The 20,596-nt window shown below is 44.5% G+C and overlaps 1 protein-coding gene across 8 annotated transcripts; it reads left to right on the top strand.

Annotated features, from left to right (window-relative positions):
• The first annotated feature begins 246 nt into the window (after positions 1–246).
• UBE2G2 (ubiquitin conjugating enzyme E2 G2) lies at positions 247–20,311 on the top strand. Of its 8 annotated transcripts, none has more exons than XR_012831309.1 (8): positions 247–295; positions 6,521–6,643; positions 7,997–8,032; positions 8,120–8,165; positions 13,771–13,889; positions 16,988–17,128; positions 17,377–17,706; positions 19,031–19,057. XR_012831309.1 is itself a non-coding variant. In XM_075716518.1 (7 exons), the coding sequence occupies exons 1-7, from the start codon at positions 253–255 to the stop codon at positions 19,156–19,158; spliced, it is 621 nt and encodes a 206-aa protein (XP_075572633.1). In that variant the 5' UTR covers positions 247–252; the 3' UTR covers positions 19,159–20,311. The 8 variants fall into 8 exon arrangements, 6 of the variants coding, with proteins under 6 accessions (XP_075572633.1, XP_075572632.1, XP_075572637.1 ...); XR_012831308.1 differs by lacking the exon at positions 19,031–19,057 and adding an exon at positions 18,206–19,022; XM_075716518.1 differs by lacking the exon at positions 17,377–17,706 and having other exon boundaries at positions 19,046–20,311.
• Positions 20,312–20,596: the final 285 nt, after the last annotated feature.

The raw sequence follows: 20,596 nt of genomic DNA, 5'->3' as shown, positions 1-20,596 counted from the left end.
CGGCCCGTTTCCTAAAGGATGGCCGCCGGGACCGGGTGTTCCCGCTGCCCGCGCGGCCCCGCCGAGCCCCCGGCCCGGCCTGAGCGCTTCTGCGCGGGGGTGCTCGGCGCTGCGCACGGCGGGTGCCGCTCTGCGCATGCGCGGCCCCGCCGCCCCGCCCGGCGCTGGCAGGGCTGGGCGCGCACCAGAGGAGGAGCGCGCGGCGGCCCTCCTCTCCAGCCGCCCGCCCGGGAGCGGCGGCGGGGCCGCGCTATGGCGGGGACGGCGCTCAAGCGGCTGATGGCCGAGTACAAGCGTGAGTCGGGGAAGCGGTGGGGCCCGGCACTCCTTGGTCTTCTCCGCCGCTGCCGCCTCCTGACGGGATCCTTCTCAAAGCCCGGGAGGGCCGGAGGCCGCGGGCCGGGCAGGGGTGGTGACGGCGGCGGGCAGGCCGCGGGCCTCCCTCCCTCTCTCCCTCCCTCCACCTGGCGCGCCTCCCTTTGCCCCGCCGGCCACGGTTTCCCAGCCCCCGCCGGCTGCTCCGCTCCGCTCGACCCGCAGAGCTCTCCCTGCGTCCCCTCGGAGACGCCGGGGCGGGGGCTTAGGGGGGCACTGGGGTCTTTGAAGTGCGGCTGCGGACGAGGGGAGTCATGGGTGGCACCGCTTCCCGCTGCGAGGTTGTTCTCGCCGTTGCTGTATGCCTAGGTGGGAAACCATTCTGCGCACCGACCCTGGCTGTGAGCCCCGGCTGTGTAGGCTGGGACACCGAGGGGCGGTTTGTGCGCGGTTGGCACGTCTGGGAATCCGTGGCACGGGGAGCTTAGTCATGGGGGAGGCCTGGGAATCCTGGGCAAGTGGCCAGTTCTTTTTAATTTTTTGCCGGTTAAATTTTCCAGGTGGAACAAAATGCAGCCACGGAAGCCTCTGTTGCAGAGCTTTGTTACCTCAAAGATAATTAGAGGTGTTTGTCAAGACCTTAACGGAAGCGTGGTGGTTAAAAAATCTGTGTGAGATGTGACTTGCAGGGAGCAGCGAGCTGCGTGTGATCTTTGCCGATCCCACTGGAGGGAGCAGGGACGTGCTGCTGTCGGCTGGGTCCCTCTGCGACATCCCATTTCTCCCGGGGTGGGTGAACTGCTCCCTGGTGAGCTTGCAAGGTGTCTGAAGGTGCCTTTTTTTGGCAAGAAATACTTTTGGGGTTTTTGTTTGTTTGTTTGTTTACCTAGTTGCTTTTGGTCTCTGATGTTCTGGCTTTTATTTAAGGCAAAGAAGTAGAATGGGGGGGAAAAAAGAAGTGTTTGGTAGGTGAAGGATAGCATTAGGCTGTAAGAACTGGCCTCCTGCTCCAGTGAAGGTCATTTACAGAGCTCCTGAGGTTGGCCAGAGATGAGGAGTTGTTTGTCACTTTACTGTCATTAGTGGAAGACTCCATCTATAAAATAGAGTATTTATAGATGTATGTTCCCTGACAAAATACCACATTTATTCTCAGGCTGCTCTGCAGAGCACAGGTCTCTAAACTGAACCGTCGTGCAGGTGTTTGCGAGGGCTAGGGCTGGCCTGGGCCCCACCGCCGCTCAGGCTGCTGCTGGTAGCTGCTCGGGGCAGCCACCAGTGCCATTATGTGATTAAAGCTTGTGCTGATGGTGTGTCCTAGAAACTTGCATTTTTCTATTGTAATCCAGAAGCACTGACCTGAAACGTAGCTGCAAAAAGACTTGATTCTGCTTTTATCTGTTCTCTTACATAAATCCCCTTAGTCCCAAAACACATTTTTGATCCTTTGTTGTTGAGAAGCTCTGAGATCCTACTAGAATGTCTTGTATGAATGAGTTCTGTAGGAAAAAGTGATATTAAATAGCATCAAGAATAATTTGACTTAATGCTGCAGGCAGAGGTTACGTGAATCTTCTCCACATAGTTACCCAGAGTAACACTTACCATGAACTGAAATAACATCTTGTTTGTGATCTTCCTTTATAAATACTTTCCTCACTCTAATAAAACAGTGTTGTAAAAAATTGAACGTAATCTACACTGACTAAGTGTACAATGCTTTTATTTCTGGAAACCTGAGTTACAGAAGTAGAGTAAGCCAGACTTTTATTTCTGTGGCCACCTGGATTACCCTGTGCTGTATGTGCATATCCAGGGTTGTTACTTTGCTTTAGTGGGTGCACTCATCAAACTTGGCTACTAAACTCGGAATCGAGCCTGAACTACAACCCTTCCCTAGTGTTTCACAAAAGATTGGGCAGTTAGTTGTAGCTCTTCAGAAGCTGTTTTGCCCTGTAGAAATTTTCAGCAAAAGTTATTTTGAAAAGTAAAAATAGTTCCTAGTCATAGGTAGTTCTGCTGCCTCTTTTTGCAGAAAAAGAGAGTCTTGTCTTGGAACAGGGCTGTAGTCTGAGGTTCAGCTTTGCATGAACTTTCAGCTCCCTCCTGACGATGCGTGTTCCTGGTTTGTGTTCCCAGTGTGAGTGTAAGCACTGCGTGGCCCTGGGTGAATGGGAATGGGGAGACGACTTTAAATGACCCCTTCCTCCTGGCTGCCCACCTTGGCTGAAATCTTGTATATATCTATGTATATATTTGTGCATACAATTTTTTTTTCTTTCATTTTCCTCTTTGTTCTTCTCTATCTCTTCCCTTTAGTTACTTCTAGTCATGACAGAGATGTTTGGCAGTCAGTGCCTTGCTGGTGGGTGTATTTTGTTTACCAGATTTCTAATTCTTTCCTTACTTTTTTTTTTTTAGTTTTGGTCTTTGATTTTCTCTATGTATGTGTGCACACATGTTTAAATCTTTAAATAAAGGTTTGTTGTTACCTTATGTGAAAAATGCTTGATGTTGTGAGGAGTTTCTACCTGTTGGAGCCCAAATACGTTATTCCATTTTGGGAGAGGCTGTGAAATTGCACTGTTTCCCCTTCCTTGTGGAGAAGGAAGGGAAGGTGGCTATGGCAGCCAGATGAGATGGATTGGGGTTTTGTCCTCATTTAGATCTTTGTTTGCATGTTTGGAGTGTGATGACTTTTTGTTGTCTCATATTTATTCAAGTATTTTTCTACTCTGCCAGAACTACTTTAGGTAAAACTTTCAAAAAAAATCAGGTATCAAAAAGGGCATAATTTCTGTTAGAGCATATGTTTGCTATTAATTCTAGACTTAGAATATTTAATAGCATTAAAGCCTGAAATTAGTCTCTCAATAGCAGCTTATGCTTGTGAGAGCTAAGAGATGGAAATCTTTTTCTACATTTACTGTTTCCTGGCTGCATGATCACTGGCTGGACTTTTTAAATCTAGAATGGGTTATTTTGAAAGTATTAAATCTGTAGAGATGCAAGTATTGTAGTGCCTACTTGTATGCACTGTATTTCCTTTCTGGTACAAACAGGTAACAGAGCAGTGGATTGTAATGCTGAGAGGTATCATTGGGAGTGCTGTCAGGTTAAAAATAGGAGATTTAACTTAATTCTGAGATTTCAGAATTCAAAGAAAAAATACACCTTTGTTGTACAGAACAAAATCTGGCAGCACTTCAGTTGATGTTTCCTGTCCTTGTTGCTTGGAGAGAGTTTGTGTGAGCTGCAAGAAAACTCCCGCTGTGGTTGGGGTGGGTTGTGATGAGCTGCTCTCTCCGGGGGAACGAGAGGGATGAACATTTGTGGTAGGCCTCTGCAGCTGTCCCTGTTAAACCTGCTTTGAAAATGATCTTTCTGAAGCATGACACTTCGGAAATATCTCAGACACACACTGCACTGTGTGTCTGCATGAGCTCAAACTGCCTTGTACCAATTGGATGCTACGTCAGAGAAGAGAGAAGGAAACAGAATTTCTGGCAGAGTAGAAAGAGCAAGATTCTGGTTTCAAGCATCTCAGTCCAGATGCTGTCAGATACTGAAGTGTGTACGTGCCCTTAATATTTCCTGAGTCTTGTGCATTTAATCACCTTGGAGATACGCTAAATTGATACAGTTTTTAGAAAGCATACCATTGAACTTCTCTTTTAAGAATGTGATCAGTCTTTTTGCTAACTGCTTTAAAAAGAAGGTATGTTTTCAGTTCTCCTCCTTTTGGCCAAGGCATATTTGGCCTATAATGACTCCATAATGAGCAGTGGAATGAAAAGGGAGGCATTGATTGTATGTGCACCCAAATCTGCCCCAAGTTCCTAACAGATGTGTTGCACTTCTAGTGTCAGCTCCGTTTCATTCGGTCTCAGCTTACAAGCAAAGGTTTACAGTAAGGTTTAGCTGTGGTGCTACAAGCTGGGACTTCATTGCATTTTGATTTCAAAGCAAATCCCCTGACTGCGTGCAGCAAAACCACCCTGCAAACTGAACAGGATGCCTCGTGGAGGATGTGAAGATGGAAACTGCTCCAAATGCTCTTCAGTGCTGAAGAGAGATGTTGCTCTGAATCAGGTGGTGGGCTGCACCACCATGGGCTCCTCCAGCATGCACCCAGCACGTGTGTCTGAGTGGAGAGCTCCCCACAACTGCCCAGACCCTGGGGCAGCCCAAGTGGTTGTGGTGATGTATAGGTGACTTGGTGCCTATACATCACCACAACCTTCCCTTCCAGTAGCAGCTGCCAGCCTCAGCTTCTCCTCGTGACTCTGCTGCTCCCTTTTTTTTCTGCAGACTTTTCTTGGCCTTCCACTTTACCTCTTTCAAAACTCATTCCTTTTCTGGCTTTCTGTTTTATCCTTTTTCCCCACATTGACTGCTTGTCCTTCCACCCCTTGGAATCCCTTAATAGGACATTGATGCTTGTGTGTTTGCTCTGTAGGAACCCTGAAGGCTTGCCTGGCAGTAGGGTACTCTGTGGGCACGTTGGGAGGTTGCTTTATCCCATGGCTACTGCTGATGGCAGCTCTGGTAGTTGGCACTGTGTAGAATACCTGCACAGGAAGGTGGTGGCCTGGCTCTACCTGCCCCAAAGCAGTTAGCTGCCCACTGGTAGCACGGGGAAGTTGTGATGCTCTGCAGAATGGGGGCTGCGCTCCAACACAGGCATGGGGTCCCACAGCTCCAGGTGAGGGTGACAGAGCTGTAGTGCCAGCGTGGCAGGAGGGCCCCTCTGTGTCTGAGAGCTCCGCTCCCAACTCAGTTGTCCCATGGATTGTAAGGTTCCACTCCTCGGAGGTTCTTTCCTGGACCTGCAGTCACCGGTCAGCCATAGGCAAGGACCTGCTGCATCAAGGCCTCCTGCAAAGTCTTTCTGTGGTCTTGCCCCTTGGAGAAAGGGAATCGAGGGACATGGCGCTCAGTTTGTGCAAGCTGCCTCTCTCAGGTTAGCTGGCGTAGCTTCAGGATCCCCATTTCCCTCATCAACACGTGTTGGATGCTGTCCATGCTCAGCACGGGCAGAGGGCTCAGCTCTTTGCTATCATTGGGAAATAGTGCACACAGGGACATAAACGGTACATCAGTGTTTGAGGCCGTTGGGTGATGGTGCCTGGGGTGTGGGTGTGTGCTGGCATGCTGCTGTCGTGGGTGGACAGGCAAGAGGACAGTGTGGCGTGGCCCTTGCAGAGGAGGAGAGCTTTCCTTGGAAAAGCTTTAAACCATGCATGTAGAAGGGTCTTGCAGGCCAGGAGGCCAGACTCAGGCTAGCCAGAAGTTATCCCCAGGCTGGATGCCCCTGGAGAGTGGAGGGTGGGCTGTTTCATCTGCTGATGTGCTCCTGTTGTGCCACATGACTTGCTTGGGAGAACAGCCACAGAGGGGTGCAGTGGCAGAGGAGAGTGGAGTAGGAGGCGATTTGGCCTAGCTGACTTGTGAAAGTCATTCTGCAGTGAAAGGTTAAAACAGATGCTCTGATTATATGCTTTTTGCTGCTCGCTTAAAAGTAATCAGAAAAAATTTCCCCCTGACTTTCCATTAAAATGACCCTATTTTGGAGGCTCTGGGGAGACTGAAGCAGCGGATGCTGTGTCAGTTACTGGCAATTCATGCTGTGTAGCTCCCAAAAGCTGTGCTCCCAATTTGCCTTTGAAGGGCTCCAGAGAAATCACGTGGTAGGATGTGACCATCCGCATGGAAAAGGGTTTTTAAACTTCCTCAGTGACCAGGTATAGTAACAGCCACTCAGAAATGAAAGTTCATGTGCCCCGGCACTGCCCAGTTACTGCTTTGCCTGATCCTTAAGGATGGAAACCTCTTTTGCCTATCTCCAAGGGGAGAGCTGAGCAAGGTGGAGAATTGAACCTCCATCCTTGTAAAAACCCTTTGCTCATCAGGGTTTGGCTCTTAATTCCTGTCACCCCGGTTTTCCTTGGGGGTGGAGAGCTGTACAGCACACCTCAGCATGGCTGCCCATTGCAGGGGACGTGCAGATGCTGCCACCGAGCAGTCGCAAGGGCTGTCTGCCAGCTCAGGGTCTGAAATGAAAATGCTCCTGGGGTTTTCAAGGCAAATCATGGGAAATATGAGAGGGATTTTCTTCTTAGAGAGAGCCACAAGATGGAGCAAAATGATTCCAGGAGCTACTGGGTTTGACGTCTCCCTCTTTCTGTCTAAAAACATCAACAAGAAAAGCTGTTAGAGACCCACTATCAAGCTGGAAAAACCTGCTCCTTAATGATCAGGACGTCATGGGAAACCGTAATGCTGAGTTTCAATCTTCTGCTGTGCTTTTTGAACTTCAGTTGGAGAGGTCTGTACCAAAGTTAATAGCAATGTGAGTGAACTGAAGAGTTTTGCCATCTTTCCTGTCAGTGTATCTTGGCATGTTTTTTAATCCAACAGTAACTTAACTGTTTTAAGACAAAAAAATATGTGTGCAGCGCTACCCACAATTTTCACATATAGCTTAACAGATTAGGTCAAGAGTCTCGTTTATGGGTTTGTGACTTCCCATCTTCCCCGGGTCTGCGTTTGTGCTTGTTTTCATGTATGGGAATGCGTGTGGTGTTTCCTGTGCCTGCGTTTTGTGTGTTACAGGTCACTAGTAGTCTGCAGGCCATTGATTAGGAAACACTGTTCTAGATAAGCAGCTCTTACTTAAGTTGGCCTAATTACCATCACCTCCTCTGGTCTGACACCCTTGGAGCATCACCTCCTGCTGCCAGTCCTGCTAGCTGCCCTGTGTCTTGCCCAGAGCTGTGGGGCTGGTGTTCAGCCCCCCAGGGATTGCACGTCCGCTGGTTGCCTGTGCATGGCTGAACTTTGCATCTCCAGCTGCTAACACCCTGCAGGACTGTGGAAACTGGAAGTTGGTGGTCATTGCACTAGGCAGTAGAAAAACTGGTTATTATTTTATCAGCGTACAGAGTGCTGGGCTTCAGCAGGCTTTGAAATGAGGTACTGATGCTGAAGGTTACTGTACGAATTGGGAATTGTACCAGTTTCCTACAGAAAGTGAGGGTTGATGGACCCAAACTTGTGGTGTGCAACCATGGCTGCTTTATTGCTGCTGCTTTTTTTACTTTCATTTTCCAGGCCACACAGGGGGAGTCAGACTGAATTCAAGGAGTAGAGCCGCTTGTCAAATCTCTCTTGCTTCTCCTTCTCCAACTTTTTGCGTCATTTTGGGTTTTGTATTGAGATGCTGTTAAGTCTGAACTGGTGCAGAGATGTTACAGGAATACAACGTGTTTTCTCTTCAGGCTGTTGAGTTTGGACCTGCAGATACTGCAGTGCTCCAAGAGGAAAGTGTTTCCCATGCTTTGTGGAAAGAGATTTTTTTCTTCCTTCTCAGTTTTATATTGCTGCCCCTGGGAAGACTAGTTTTGGGACCCTGAAAAAGCACAAAATGACAAATAATTTTGTCTAGAAAACTGTCTTGCATGAAGAAGTTAAGTTGTCAGCATTGAGATACTGGGCATTGTGGAGTGGAGTTTTGCCCAGTAAAGCACGGCCGGAAGGCTCTTCCCATGGTGTCCTCAAGCTTTTCTCCAAGGGCGTTTGCTGGTGGGGCCTCTGTGCTAAGCTGTGGCCACCCAAACACTAGCTGGAATGCTGGGGCTGGTGGGTCATGTTAACCTTCCTTGTGTTTTTGTTTTTACAGAGCTGACCCTGAACCCACCAGAAGGGATAGTAGCAGGTGAGGAGCTGAGCAGGGTTTGTGCACTGTGAAGTTGTAGCTTTGCATTCAGGTAGTGCTAAGCATTGTTTTGTTTTTTCTTAATAGGACCCATGAATGAAGAGAACTTCTTTGAATGGGAAGCTCTGATTATGTGAGTTAATGCTATTTTGTATCTGAAATCAGCACTTACATGCTATGATTAGCTTCTAGGAGACAAGAATGTAAAACAATATCAGTTCTGCATGACGTTGACCTTGGCCTGCCTTTGGCTGGGAACTTCTTTTCTGACCTAAACAGGGAATTATATTTGGAATTTAAACAGTGTGACAGAGGCAACATTGGGACTTAAGTGATCATTTGTTGTACAGGTGTCACTATAATAAACAACATTCAGCATAAGTAACTTGCATATTTGACAGGAATCCTCATTTGGGCTCCCTTGGGTATATGTTGTATATACAAGCACTGTAGGAAACAATGAATTGCTTGTAGATCACACAAACCTGTTGGGAACATTACTCAACTGCAAGTACAGGACAGGTTTTTCTCATGTTTTAAGTGGAGCAAAATACACAGGTTATCAGTGACGGGAGAAAAAAATCAATGTCTAAAATTAGTTTACTTACTGCTCAAATTTTTTTTGGAAGGGGATTGATCTGAGAAGGTATTCAAATTTTTTAAAAAAATTATTTTTAAATTCTTCACACTTCATGAATTGGCTGGTGTTGTAAAGATGTTGGGTGCAGTAGTTCTGTGTAGAAAGCTCTTCTGTTGTTGAATATCTGATCTCTACCTGTTGTGTTTTGGGGGGTGACAAAGACTTCTTTACAAAGCTGTGTCCTCCCCCTTCCACTCCTGAACTGATGGGTTACAGTTGTTTGTAGCAAAACTTGCCATGAAAAGACAAAATCTTCTTGCCCAGTATCTTACAAGTTGTCTTCTCTCTTGCTTGTACTCTCCTACTCGTGCTGTACTCTTATTTGGGAACTTTGAGTACATGGAATAAATGGTGACTTTTACAAAATAAAGTTCTAAAATGGTAGGGGAGAGGAAAAGAAAGTCTGTCACTCGGGTTTGACAATGTATGCAAATGCTACAGAATTAAAAGATGAAGAAGCTCCAAACTGCCAAGTCTGTCTTGAAGCTGATGGTCTGTTGTTAGGGTAGATCCAGGCTCTGTATTTCAAGATTCCTTTACTAAGAGTTGGTGGTTTCCTTTCCTTCAGTGATGCCCAGGGGGTCCCAGAGGACACTGGGGGCAGCAGGCGGTGGCTGTGGCCCAACTCACACCATGTCTGCTATGCTCTTGGCAGGTTTTCACAGCAACCACCAGTGCTGACTTATGAGATTCTCAACTAGTGTGGGTGGCAGAATTTTCCTAGCTGTTGACTAGGGATGAAAAACAAGATTTCTGTCTCTTGGGATCAGGCATGCAACCCAATACAAAAGCATTCCGAGCTGTAGCATATCACCTATTCCACACAAGCTGGCTGCATGAGTGATCCTACTTTATGGCAAGCGTGAGCATCTGAGTTATTTTAGGCCTTGGTAAATGGAGGTTTGGATTACCCCTCCTTTTTTTTGTTTTTTTGTTTGCTGATTGATATGAAGAGTTGGCAAATGCCTCTGCTTATGTGCAGCAATTTATCCTGTGATGAACAGGTTCCTGGTAGCTCAGTCCCCTGAAAATAAACACTTGGCATGGAAGTAGGTAATTTGTTGCCTGACACCAAAGATTTTGGCTGCAATGTCTTAACGCTTTCTCTTTCTGCACGTGGGATAGTTATGAGTCTTCTGAAACATGTGCTTTGTAATGTACCAAATTTCAGTTCAGATGGATGTGCATTGCTTGGAGTGTAGGAATCCCAGGGGATTTAATGCACTTCTTGGAATATGGAAGGAAATTCCTGCCTATCATTTGTCATAGCAGAGATTGTGTGGTTGAGCAGAGCTTTCATGGGGGACACACAGAAGTACTTTTGGATTTGATTCATTACCTAGAAAATAGATGTCCCATAACAAATTCTTAAACAGCAGAGGAGCTGCCTGCAGACTTGAAAGACCTTTAAAGTGCTGAGTATTGAGCTTCAGGTCTTTGTCAGCACAAAATGAGAGGCGGAGGTGCTTTAATTTTGGTTTCTGTATCGTGTGTGTCATAATCAAATTATATTTTAAGATCTGCTAAATTCTGAAGCTGTGGTACAATAGAGACATGTTTACCCTAAACATGTTTGGTTATTTTCATCTCTTTACAAAACTCTATTAGTAGAAGTGTTTGCATACATTTGGAAAGCAAGCTAAATGACTTGTTTATATTTGTCTGTGTAATCTTCTTGAACGTTTTGTAATCTCAAATGTGTTGTGTGAGATTCTGGGAAAGAAAGAAGTGCAGATGAAATTAAAGTGAAGTTGGCTTCAAATTTTTAGACAGATGAGGCGCAAAAGGTAAGTAAGTAGCATAATAATGAAGCGAACAGAACACTTTTTTTTTTTCCTTCATCCAATTTATATAGAGCTAGAGCACATGTAATGGCAAATAAATACAAAAAAATGAGACCTAAGAGGCAGAAGACATCACCCATTTATCAGGTCAGAGGTGGGCTGGGTAATGTTACAGAGATTGACATAAGCACTTGGCTCGAGTATAAAATAATGCCTTTCAAAATAACGGTAATAATAATTTCTATTTCCAGTGTTTTTGCCTGCAGCAGCAGTGCTGGATAAATGTTAAACACACAAAGGTTAAGGCTGTATTGACATGTCTGAATGATAGAACAGTTCCTACGCTCCCAAAGGGAGTGTAATAGATCCAAAACTGAAAATACAATGTGGTAACCTTTCTGAACAGGGGAGGTTTTAAGCCTGGTGTAAAATGCACCCTTTCAATAAGTCATCAAACAGTAGTTGAATTAGGGTATTTATGAAAGCCAAATCTTTGCAACAGGGTGACTTACTCATCATGATAAATAGCCCCAGCATGTCAAGAGAGTTTACCATAACGTTGCTCAATTCCTTAGCTCTGCGTGAGGTCCTGTAGGCTGCATTGTGTTGTGCAAGTTCGTGAATTTAACATTTCAAGACCAAATTTTGCCATCTTTGGTTGGCATATACAAGTGTGTACTGCTATTAAAGTTTATCCCCAAGAGACACAAAACCATGTAATTGTTAAGAACTTTATTAGGCTAAAGATTGCTTGAAAACTAAACATTATAAATTTAAGTCAACTTATCAAAAACCTGTCTAGAAAGGTAATTAGATCTATAATTAGGCTTGTGACTTCTGTGTAGCATGGAATTCCCCTTTTCGGCATCTGATGTCTGGGTTTTGGTCTTTTTCCAGCATCTTTTTACAAATAAGAAGCCATTTACAAATGTACATGAAGTTACGATTATAGAATTAATTGTTCTTGTCAGTGTGCTTTTCCCTCCTATTTTGGCGGATACCTGCCATCCTTTTCTTCCCCTTGCCTAAGTAATAGGCAGCTCATGTTGCTCAGAGCTCCTTATTTTCATGCTATGTCTTATGTCAACAGAGTTGTTCATAACACCTCTCGCACAACTAAACAGTCTGGTTGTCTAGCAAGTCATTTAATGCCATGTAATGGCTGGAGGAGAACTGATGTCCACTCCTCAATGCTTTAGGAAGTCTGTAGAATAGTATCATGTGCAGAAAAAGATGGAGAGGCTGCCTGCTCTGCTGGCTATAAAGAATCTTAGAAGGAGCAGGTTTAGGACAAGGGGTTTTTTAAGAGTTATATGCCTCAGCCTGTGCAGAATGAGTGCCCTTTGTGTGCACATGGTTAGTGATGGCAAGTGCTTTGTCTTTCCTGGGGTATGGGAGCTGCTTAAGGCAACTGGCCTGTTGGTTCGGTGCTCTTTGTTGAGTGGGCCTAGTGTCACCACTGCATGGGCTGGGTGTTTCTTGGAGAAACCCTAATTGAATACTGGGTAGTTTGGACTTCAACTAGCATAGCAGCTCAGACGAGATCATGGCATAAGGCACAGAGTCTTTCAACTGGTATACTTGGTATACAATATGGTATACTTCAAAATCTTTGCAGAGCAGGTGGTGTGATTGCAAAAGGTGCTGTGCTCTTTACCTCTCTGGCCCAGCCGATGTCCTTTTTGAACTGAAAGTAATGCTGTCAAGTTTAAATGTTGCAGCCTCCTGAGTGTTTTGTAGTTGCAAATGCTGTCTTGGATTAACTTTAGCAATTTCTTTGAAGTTGATCCTGGCACCAATGAATGGCTAAAACAAAAGCATTTTGCTCACATAATACAGGGCCTAAAATGGAGCATGTTGGGTTAACCTATTTGACAGAAGAGCCCTTAAGGCTGTGTGTTTGCTCTCAAAACAGAACATAAGACACCCACCAGCTTTTCATTGCATGTATGTACATACTCTTAGAAGTTCAACAATAAGCCTTTAAAATGCAGCTGGAATTAAAATGTTAATGAAAAAATGCATTCAGTTTACTCTCAGATGTGAATTGAATCCTGACTAAATTTAGGGAAAAGGCCAGAAAGTGAACAAAATGGTTGAGCTTTCATTCTTGCAGTATGTTGATGCATTTCTCTAATCTTACCTGCCAGTGCCAATATTCAGGTTTAAATCATGTAGTTCTTGTGTTTATCTACCAGCTCAGTCTTTTGAATCCCAAAGTTTAAGAGGGAGCGTCCTAGGGCTTTAGGTTTTGCTGGTCTCATTTTTCTTTTTCTGTACGTTGCCAACTGCAGTCTTAACTGTTAGGAGTCCTTGAACTTCTGTGTTCTTTTTGGCATGGAGAACGTGGATTGGGAGGAGGAGGAGGCATGAATATATTCCTAAACCTTATTTCCCAGACAGTATGATCTTTGTTTGAGGAGCTTTTTCCTAAATACGTGAGGTTTCCTTGGCTAAGATTTTCAGTGATGAAGCTTGTTTCGTGATCTTTCCAATCAGGGGAGATCGTGTTTGTGTTGTAACTTCCAGATGGTTCATCCAGTTTGAATAAATCACGTGTAATAAACTTTTTTGCTCACCTTCCAAAAATGTTTTATGTAGGGAGGGTAGAACAGTTGTCTTTATATTCTCGACTTGATTGCACTTTGAACTAGATGATGAACACAATAAGGAAATGTTTCTACAAGAACCCTGATGAAGCCATTTGTTCTCCGTGTGCACTTGAGGGAGTGCAAACTAAATACCTTAAGTCTGCAAAGAAACATCGTTGTCCTGCATCTAGCAATTGTGGTCCCTGAGCTGTGTTTTTATTTTTACAAAACATTGATGTGTTTTTTGCATCAGATAGTGATAAGCGTTTATGTGTGGTTATGCTCAATACTGGCAATTTGAATCTCCATAGGTTTTATAAATTATTTTTGAGCTACAGCATTTGACATCTCTGTCTTGTGCAGCATAACAGTATCTTCAAAGGCACAGCAGTCCCACACCTGCCTCTGCTTTCTCTTAACGTGCAGACACTCAAATCCTGGAACATGCCTTGGAGCCAGATACTCCAATTATATGCAGACACACCCTGCTAATTAAGCAGTGTTGTGACCTTCCTAGTAATTTAGTGTGCAAGCTTTGATTTCCCCCTTCCCTCCCAAACCCCATATTTGGATTTAAGTTTATGAGGTGTGGGGTAACAGTGCGTTAACTCTTTGTTTTCTGGAGAAGATGATATAACCCAAACATCAAATGTCTCATTAGACAAGAATTTGGGTAAAAGCACTATTTAAAACTCTGGTGAATAGCTTTTTATCTGTTTCTAGGGGTCCTGAAGACACCTGTTTCGAGTATGGGGTTTTCCCTGCTATTCTAAGCTTTCCACTCGACTACCCGTTAAGTCCTCCGAAGATGAGGTTCACATGCGAGATGTTCCATCCAAACAGTGAGTCTGATGCAGCAGGACGTATGGGGGAGTGGGTTGTATGTGTACCTTAAAACCAAACTTTTGCAGCAGAAGAGCTGGCATCTTTACCAAGGGTGGTTCTCTCCCTTTCCAACCTTGAGTATGCAGTAGGAGTGTTCAGCTGTCCAACAGTTTTGTTCTGTCACAGTGTCACTTTATCACATGATTCCTCATATACCTTTTGGTCATGAACAGTCCAATAAAGATTCCAACAATTTCACTGCCTTTAAGATCACTCCAGGAATACTTGTAACTATTGTATTAATAGTTTAAAGATAAATCTTCTGTACGTGATGTGAGATTTAGTGAATTGATACAGACTCTTTCCAGTCTTGCTCTGTGGCTTGTATTTAGGTAGTTTTGTGTTATTTTAATGAGTAAAAATTTGTTCATATTCATCAAAGTTTGGATGCAGCTTTATTTGGCAGCATGGCTTCTTCCCCATTAAGTCATGGGTTTGCTCACATTTCTGATGTGATCTCTCTGAAATACAGAGTGCTGTGTCCAAGCAGATGACACATTTGCAGGCATTTTAATATTAAGACTTTGCTGGCTTTTTCTCTGCAATTCTGATGGTGACAATATTATCTTAAGACTTTTCAGTGGAAGTAACTGAAGTAACAAGAAGTCAGCTAACAAGTTTGAGCCTTGGACAGGTAAAAACCTTAAAGCCCCCTTTCACAGCCTAGAGCTCTACTTTCTGGAATCAGCCTTGGCATTCTTTGTAAAATTGTTGCTTATGACATCTGCTAAATCAACATGGATTGTGTAAAGATTGTTTATCATCACCCAGATTTGATGGGCTGGATCTGTATTCTAGGCTATTAGGTCTCTGCCACTTGAGAGCAATAAAAGGAAAATGGTGCCCTCCTGCCTAGTGTTTCCTTCCCAGCTGACATTCCTGCACTTGCATGACATAAATCTTAATCTTGGCTGGGAACAGATTTATCTCATCCTATCCCAAGGAATTTTGCAATTTCTTGAAGATCCTCTGTTCTTCCCTTCTCAGAACACCACTGATGCAGATTCTTGCCCATTTAATCCACAAGCAAGCTCATCTTTCTGTTCTCCTGTGGAGGACACACCTGCATGTCACAGTGTAGAACTGTGCGGATGTGCCCAAGGCAGTGTAGTATCACCTCTGAAGCTCTGATGTCTGCAGCAGTGCAGCATTTGGCACCTGGAAGAAGTGTAGCCGCATCAGCACCTTGCTCCAGCTGGACTAATTCACCCAAACTTCTTGGCAGGATTCGTCTCCATGAACAAATCCATGTCCACACAATATGCTGCAGCTCCAGTTCTGGCCTAGGCTTGAGGTTCACTGCTTGCAGCTGCTTTGTGTGCAGCATGGCTAGGAGTAGGGTGCGGAGAAGCACAAACTGCCTGACTCTTGTCTTACAGAATGGTTCTACATGCGGGCGCTTCCTTGGTGGGGTTAACTGGAACATACTGGATGATCAGCTCAGCTCTTTAAAGTCCTGTGACTGTGGGTCGTGTTAATCTAAAGTTGAGATCACCAAAAGTAGACACCTGAATCTTTCTTCTCAGGTGCGATTGTGATGGTCTGATTATACCCAGAAAGGCTGTAGAAATGGGTGGCCGTGCTGTGCTTTTTCTCTTCTTTAAGTGCTTATTCCTCTACCTGTGAGGAATTGCAAGGAAAATGTTTAAAAAGTCTGCTGTGTTACCTTGTCTTTGCAGTTTGTGTTATGTACAGGGGGAATTGAGACCACCGAGCTATCTTCTCTTAAAATAAAATTATGTTCATGGACGCTCTGGCAAAGATAACTTCAAAGTAGTGATTAATGGCAAGTCTTGCATTAGCACTTAGTGACAAAGTGTGAAGATGCATATGTCTTCCTGGAATCAGCCTCTGCTGTCTTGACTGTGCCGCTGTGGCCCAGCTGTTTTAAATGACACACTGCATAAAAACATTAGAGTAACTTACAAGTGACATACCTTCTACTAGTGTGTTCCTAACTTGCAAGGGGAAGTGCTGATTCAGCACGTGCTGTTTTCATCTCTTCCAGGTACGGCTAGACCAGCCTGAGTCCCCAGCCTGGGGCTGCAGGAGGGGATGTAAATAAAAGTCTTCCAAAGCGCTTACGTGTTGCAGGCTTGTGCAGACATTAGCTGGGTAAATGGAAGGAACTGGAAATCAGCACAACTGCTTCCAGCGGTCATTCCCTCCATTTGTTTTTGTCTTGTTTTCCTGGCAATGGCACAGGTTTGGTCACCCGAGGAATAGAAGCACTGAAAGTACTGGGCTAAAGTTGTCATTCCTTGGGGGGCTGCAGAATTAGGCCATGTTGCTAAAGCAGTGTTTCAAACTCCATTCTCTTTGTGTTGCCTCTTCAACTTTTCTCTGGCCTCATTATCAAGTCAGTGGAGTCCAGTGTCTGTGAAGATGATTTCTACTGTTGCAGATTCTATGCTTTGCTTATGCTAAAGGTAGGAGGGGAGGGTGTCTGTATCCTTAATTGGTAGGCTACCTTGTTTCCATGTGCTTTAATGCAGCTGAGCTTTAAGCAAAACTAAAGTGTGAACTCTTCCGGTTGCACCTCAGTAATGTTCAAAATAAGATCAATTATATTGTTTATAACATACCACTTTTCCCTCCTTGCTGCAGCAGAGCAAGTTTGCTTAATTCTTTTTATGGTCATGGTCCAGCGGAGGACTCCAACGTGCATTCAGTGCTGTGTGACTGTTACCCTTCGATTTCAGTAGGACTGGTTACCTACTTGGAGCTGTGTCTGTGCATAAATAATTGCCTTGTTCCACCAGGCTGCATCTCTTTATTTTTTCCATGGAGTCTGTCACTGGTTATTAAATGACACAAGTGCTCCCAGCAGGCTTCTGTTGGAGAAGGATGACCCAAGTTTTTTGCTTAAAGGAAATTTTTGCTAGATTTTTGTCTTTCAGATTTTGTGTCCTCTTGCCTTTGGAAGAGGAAATTTAAAACTGGGTTTAGCTTTAGTCATACAAAGGCCAAGGCTAAACATTCATCTGTGCTAAAGATCTAGAGAGGCCAGGTGTTTCCACTGAGTAACAATCAATGCCCTGTACTTCTTGTCCAGTTTACCCAGATGGGAGAGTTTGCATCTCTATTCTTCATGCTCCTGGGGATGATCCTATGGGATATGAGAGCAGTGCTGAGCGGTGGAGTCCCGTGCAGAGTGTGGAGAAGATCCTCTTGTCGGTTGTTAGCATGCTGGCAGGTAAGGACTGCTGTTTTATTAGCAGTAGCTCAGATAGCAGTTATGGAGTTAGCTAGAGCTGCTTCTTGCTGTTTGATTTGTTAAGGGAGCAAAGGACATTTAAGGCTGCTCAGCAGAAGCCACAGTTCTTAAAGCCCTAGTATTTATTTATTAATAAACCAGATCTCTGAAAATAATTGGAAAATATAAGACCAAAGTAGTAAACAGGTGTTTCAGCTTTGCAAGCGACTGCACTGCTTTCCTTCCAGGTCAGCAGCAACCAAGCAGATGGTGATGGTCAGGTGGATCCAGAGGCTCGGCTGGTCACTGCTCCTGCACAAAACCTGTGCTCCATCTTTGTATTTGCTATGATGTCTGTTCAGCTCTTGTGTCTTAAAGCTATTGATTGCAGCCTGTGTTGGATTTGGCTTTAGCAGGTGAAGGGTTACTAGCCAGATCTAACCAGTATGGTAAACTGAAGTCCATGGCCTCTGTGATTCGCAAGCCAGCACCCTCCGTTTCTGTTTGTTATGTGCCAGCCTGGGAATGTACCCCATTCTGCCATCTCTGGTTCAGTGGAAGGCTTCTTGAGAAGAGGGGTGAGGTGAAAAACTTTTTGTGCAGCCTTTTAAATGTTTTTCCCTAAATCCAGCAAGGGCTGTGGATTAGCTCTGTCATGTACAGCTCCCTGAAAGGTGGATCCTTTTCCATGTAGTGAACAGAGCCACTGAACTGCCTGAAAAGGGCAGACCCATGTCCCTTAAAAGAGTTTTGAATGATAAAAGATTTTAGACAGTTCGGAGGGTTTAGAAGCAGCAAAGTTGATCAAAGAGCAAGCAACAGATTCTTATATGGGACCGTTTTAGCTTCAGAATAGTAATCTACTGTTGGTAAGCTGTACAAACAGTACCTCACTGGGCTTCCTGTGGCCTCCAAGAACTTGGTTTGTGGTGCAGCCTTACCTAGACTGGTTAGTGTGGGAGTCACCTGGTCTCTCTTGTTCTCTGCCTTTCCCATGGCTTTTGGAGGAATTAGTCTAAAACATCAGTGGTCGGCTTCTTTCAGGCTGCTCGCAAACTTTTGGCTCTGGCTTTGCAGATAGTGTAAGCCCAAGATTGCCAAACTGGGTGACCTGGATATCTACTGACTTTTAAGGGAGGACCATCAGCATTGTGTCGAGAAAGGCATGATCCCAAGATGTCTGCCGTGAACTGGGCTGGGGTGGATTTGGACTAGTGTGTGAAGCAAAATGGGTAGAGTACAATCTGTCTTAGTGACTTGTGTAATCCTGTGACAGTTGTCCTGCTGTATGCTGACCATGAGCCTGCTAAAGCTTACCTCTGCACAGAATGAAGCGTTGGAGTCACAGGGGCTTAAATGTACTTTATGAAGTGCTCCAAAATCCTTGGATGAAAGATGTTGCAGAAATGAAAGCATTCTATGGGTTTTCTTGGCTTGTTTTGTTGTTTTTTAATAGAACAAGCCATCCCAAAGAGTGTCAGAGCCTGTTTGGGTGGCCTGGTTGGGAGGGCTTTGTGTTTGTGAAGCCGCAGAACCAGAAAAAACATTTTGCAGGGAGCAGTGTGCAGTTATAAAAATCCTTGATGGCACTGGTGGTGCCGTATTGTGTTGTTCCATGTGCATGCTGGGACTCAACTGCTGAAAGCACAAACAAAAGACAGTCTCTCTCCTCTGCCACTTGTTTCTTACCTAAACATGACCTTGCTGTGATACTCTCTTGTGATCAGTTAAATCGGAACTGTTCGGGAATCCAGCAGCTGTCATTGGATTTTCTTTAGTGGTGTTTCTCTAGTCCCAAGCAGGGGAAGTATGCCAAAGCCACAGGGAAGTGGCAGTATAGAGACAGTATTGAAAAAGTGAAAGGGTCTTGCTCCATTGCCTGCCTGCCCACCTATCTTTCAGTGTTTCTCGTTTCAGAGCCAAATGATGAAAGTGGAGCCAATGTAGACGCTTCCAAGATGTGGCGGGAAGATAGAGAACAATTTAACAAAATTGCCAAGCAGATTGTGCAGAAGTCACTTGGACTTTGAGGTCACAAAGAGACTGAAGTGTTTTGTATTTCTCTCCACCTGAAAACGAGCAGTGCTCAGTGCTGGTACCAAAAAGGAGAACTTTGCAAAACTATTGGCGTAGTTGTTCTTATTATTCATTATTTATTTACCATCTCTTTTCTTCTGCTACTGCTGCAGAGAAGCCTCTAGTTCACTCACTAAATTGTGTGGAAATGGGATTTAATACTAAGGAAAAATACAGAGATAGTGCTGCTTCAAAGGCTGCTTGTTGCTACCTCACTTCACGGTATGGAAAGCTTGGAGACTTTGCAGTCTGCAGCCCACCTTCGTCAATCTTCTGTTTGAGAACACAGCTGGTTTGGATCACCTGCTGGAAGAATTAGTTGTATGTTTTTTGTAGGTAGCATTGCATCTGGAGCACCAGTAGACTGGAAATAATCTATCGATTTTACGATACTCGCTAAGTTAAGGACAGCATTTGTCAGAACTAATTTGAAGACCATAGTTAGCAAGAGAGGCTATAGAACAAGGTTATAGTCAGGATACGTTAGCAAAGAAAGTGATTGTGCAGCATGTAACTTCAAGAGAAGATCTAGGGAGTTGTCAGTGACTGGCTGGGTGCCTGGAATGGGCTGATGTTCCCATGTAACACTGTGAGTTTGTACTGAGCCTTTGAGTCAGCGTTTGCTTGGAAGAAATCCCAAGAGCTGCTTTATTACTTCTTAAAGACACTCAATTGTAAACTTTACATTCAATTAGAGGTGCAAGATGTAAAGACTGGATTCTTAAACACTTTAGTCAGGTTCACCATGGGCAAGGTAGGTCATTGGCAGCCTGAAAATCCAGTGAGAATGTGTCTGCTCCGCTGGGCATGTAAAATACCTCTGCAATAATGTCAGCTCTTTTTCTGTTGACATTTGGGTGGTAAGAGGATTAGGCACTGCTGCCCTTTGCCATTACAGCCCAGGTCACCCATTTTTCAGGTGAACAAGCAAAGATGAATGTGATGAATTTTGTAAAATTAACTGTAACACTTCTTTATGCTGACTGCTCTTGTGTATTTAAATATGAGTCAGAGAAGACACCAACTGTGTTTTCTAGAGGTTGGTATGATGCATGTTTAGAACTGCAGAGTATTGTAGATTGTAGCTGACTGCTGGTGTTGGAGGGTGCAGGAAGTACCAGCTGCAATGATCAGTTTGTAAAACTGCTTGGGGGCCACTGATGACCTTTGTGCTTTGCAAGCAAATCTCTTGTATAGGTCCAAATCTTTTCCAATTTACTACAAGCAATAATATGTCCATTGATAGCACATGGAATCAAATTTTGTTGGCAGCTTTAAACAGGCTAAATTTGAGAAGGGCTTTTTTTTTTTCTTTCCTGTGAGAAGTGTGTGACATAGAAGGAGTCGCACCATTGAGAAAGCTTTACGGAGGTGATTGTGTGCATGCGTGTG

Source organism: Pelecanus crispus, chromosome 9 (assembly GCF_030463565.1).
Source record: "Pelecanus crispus isolate bPelCri1 chromosome 9, bPelCri1.pri, whole genome shotgun sequence".
NCBI classification, from domain to species: Eukaryota; Metazoa; Chordata; class Aves; order Pelecaniformes; family Pelecanidae; genus Pelecanus; species Pelecanus crispus.
Note: the sequence above shows the minus strand (reverse complement) of the source record. Positions and strands in the feature narration are given on the sequence as shown.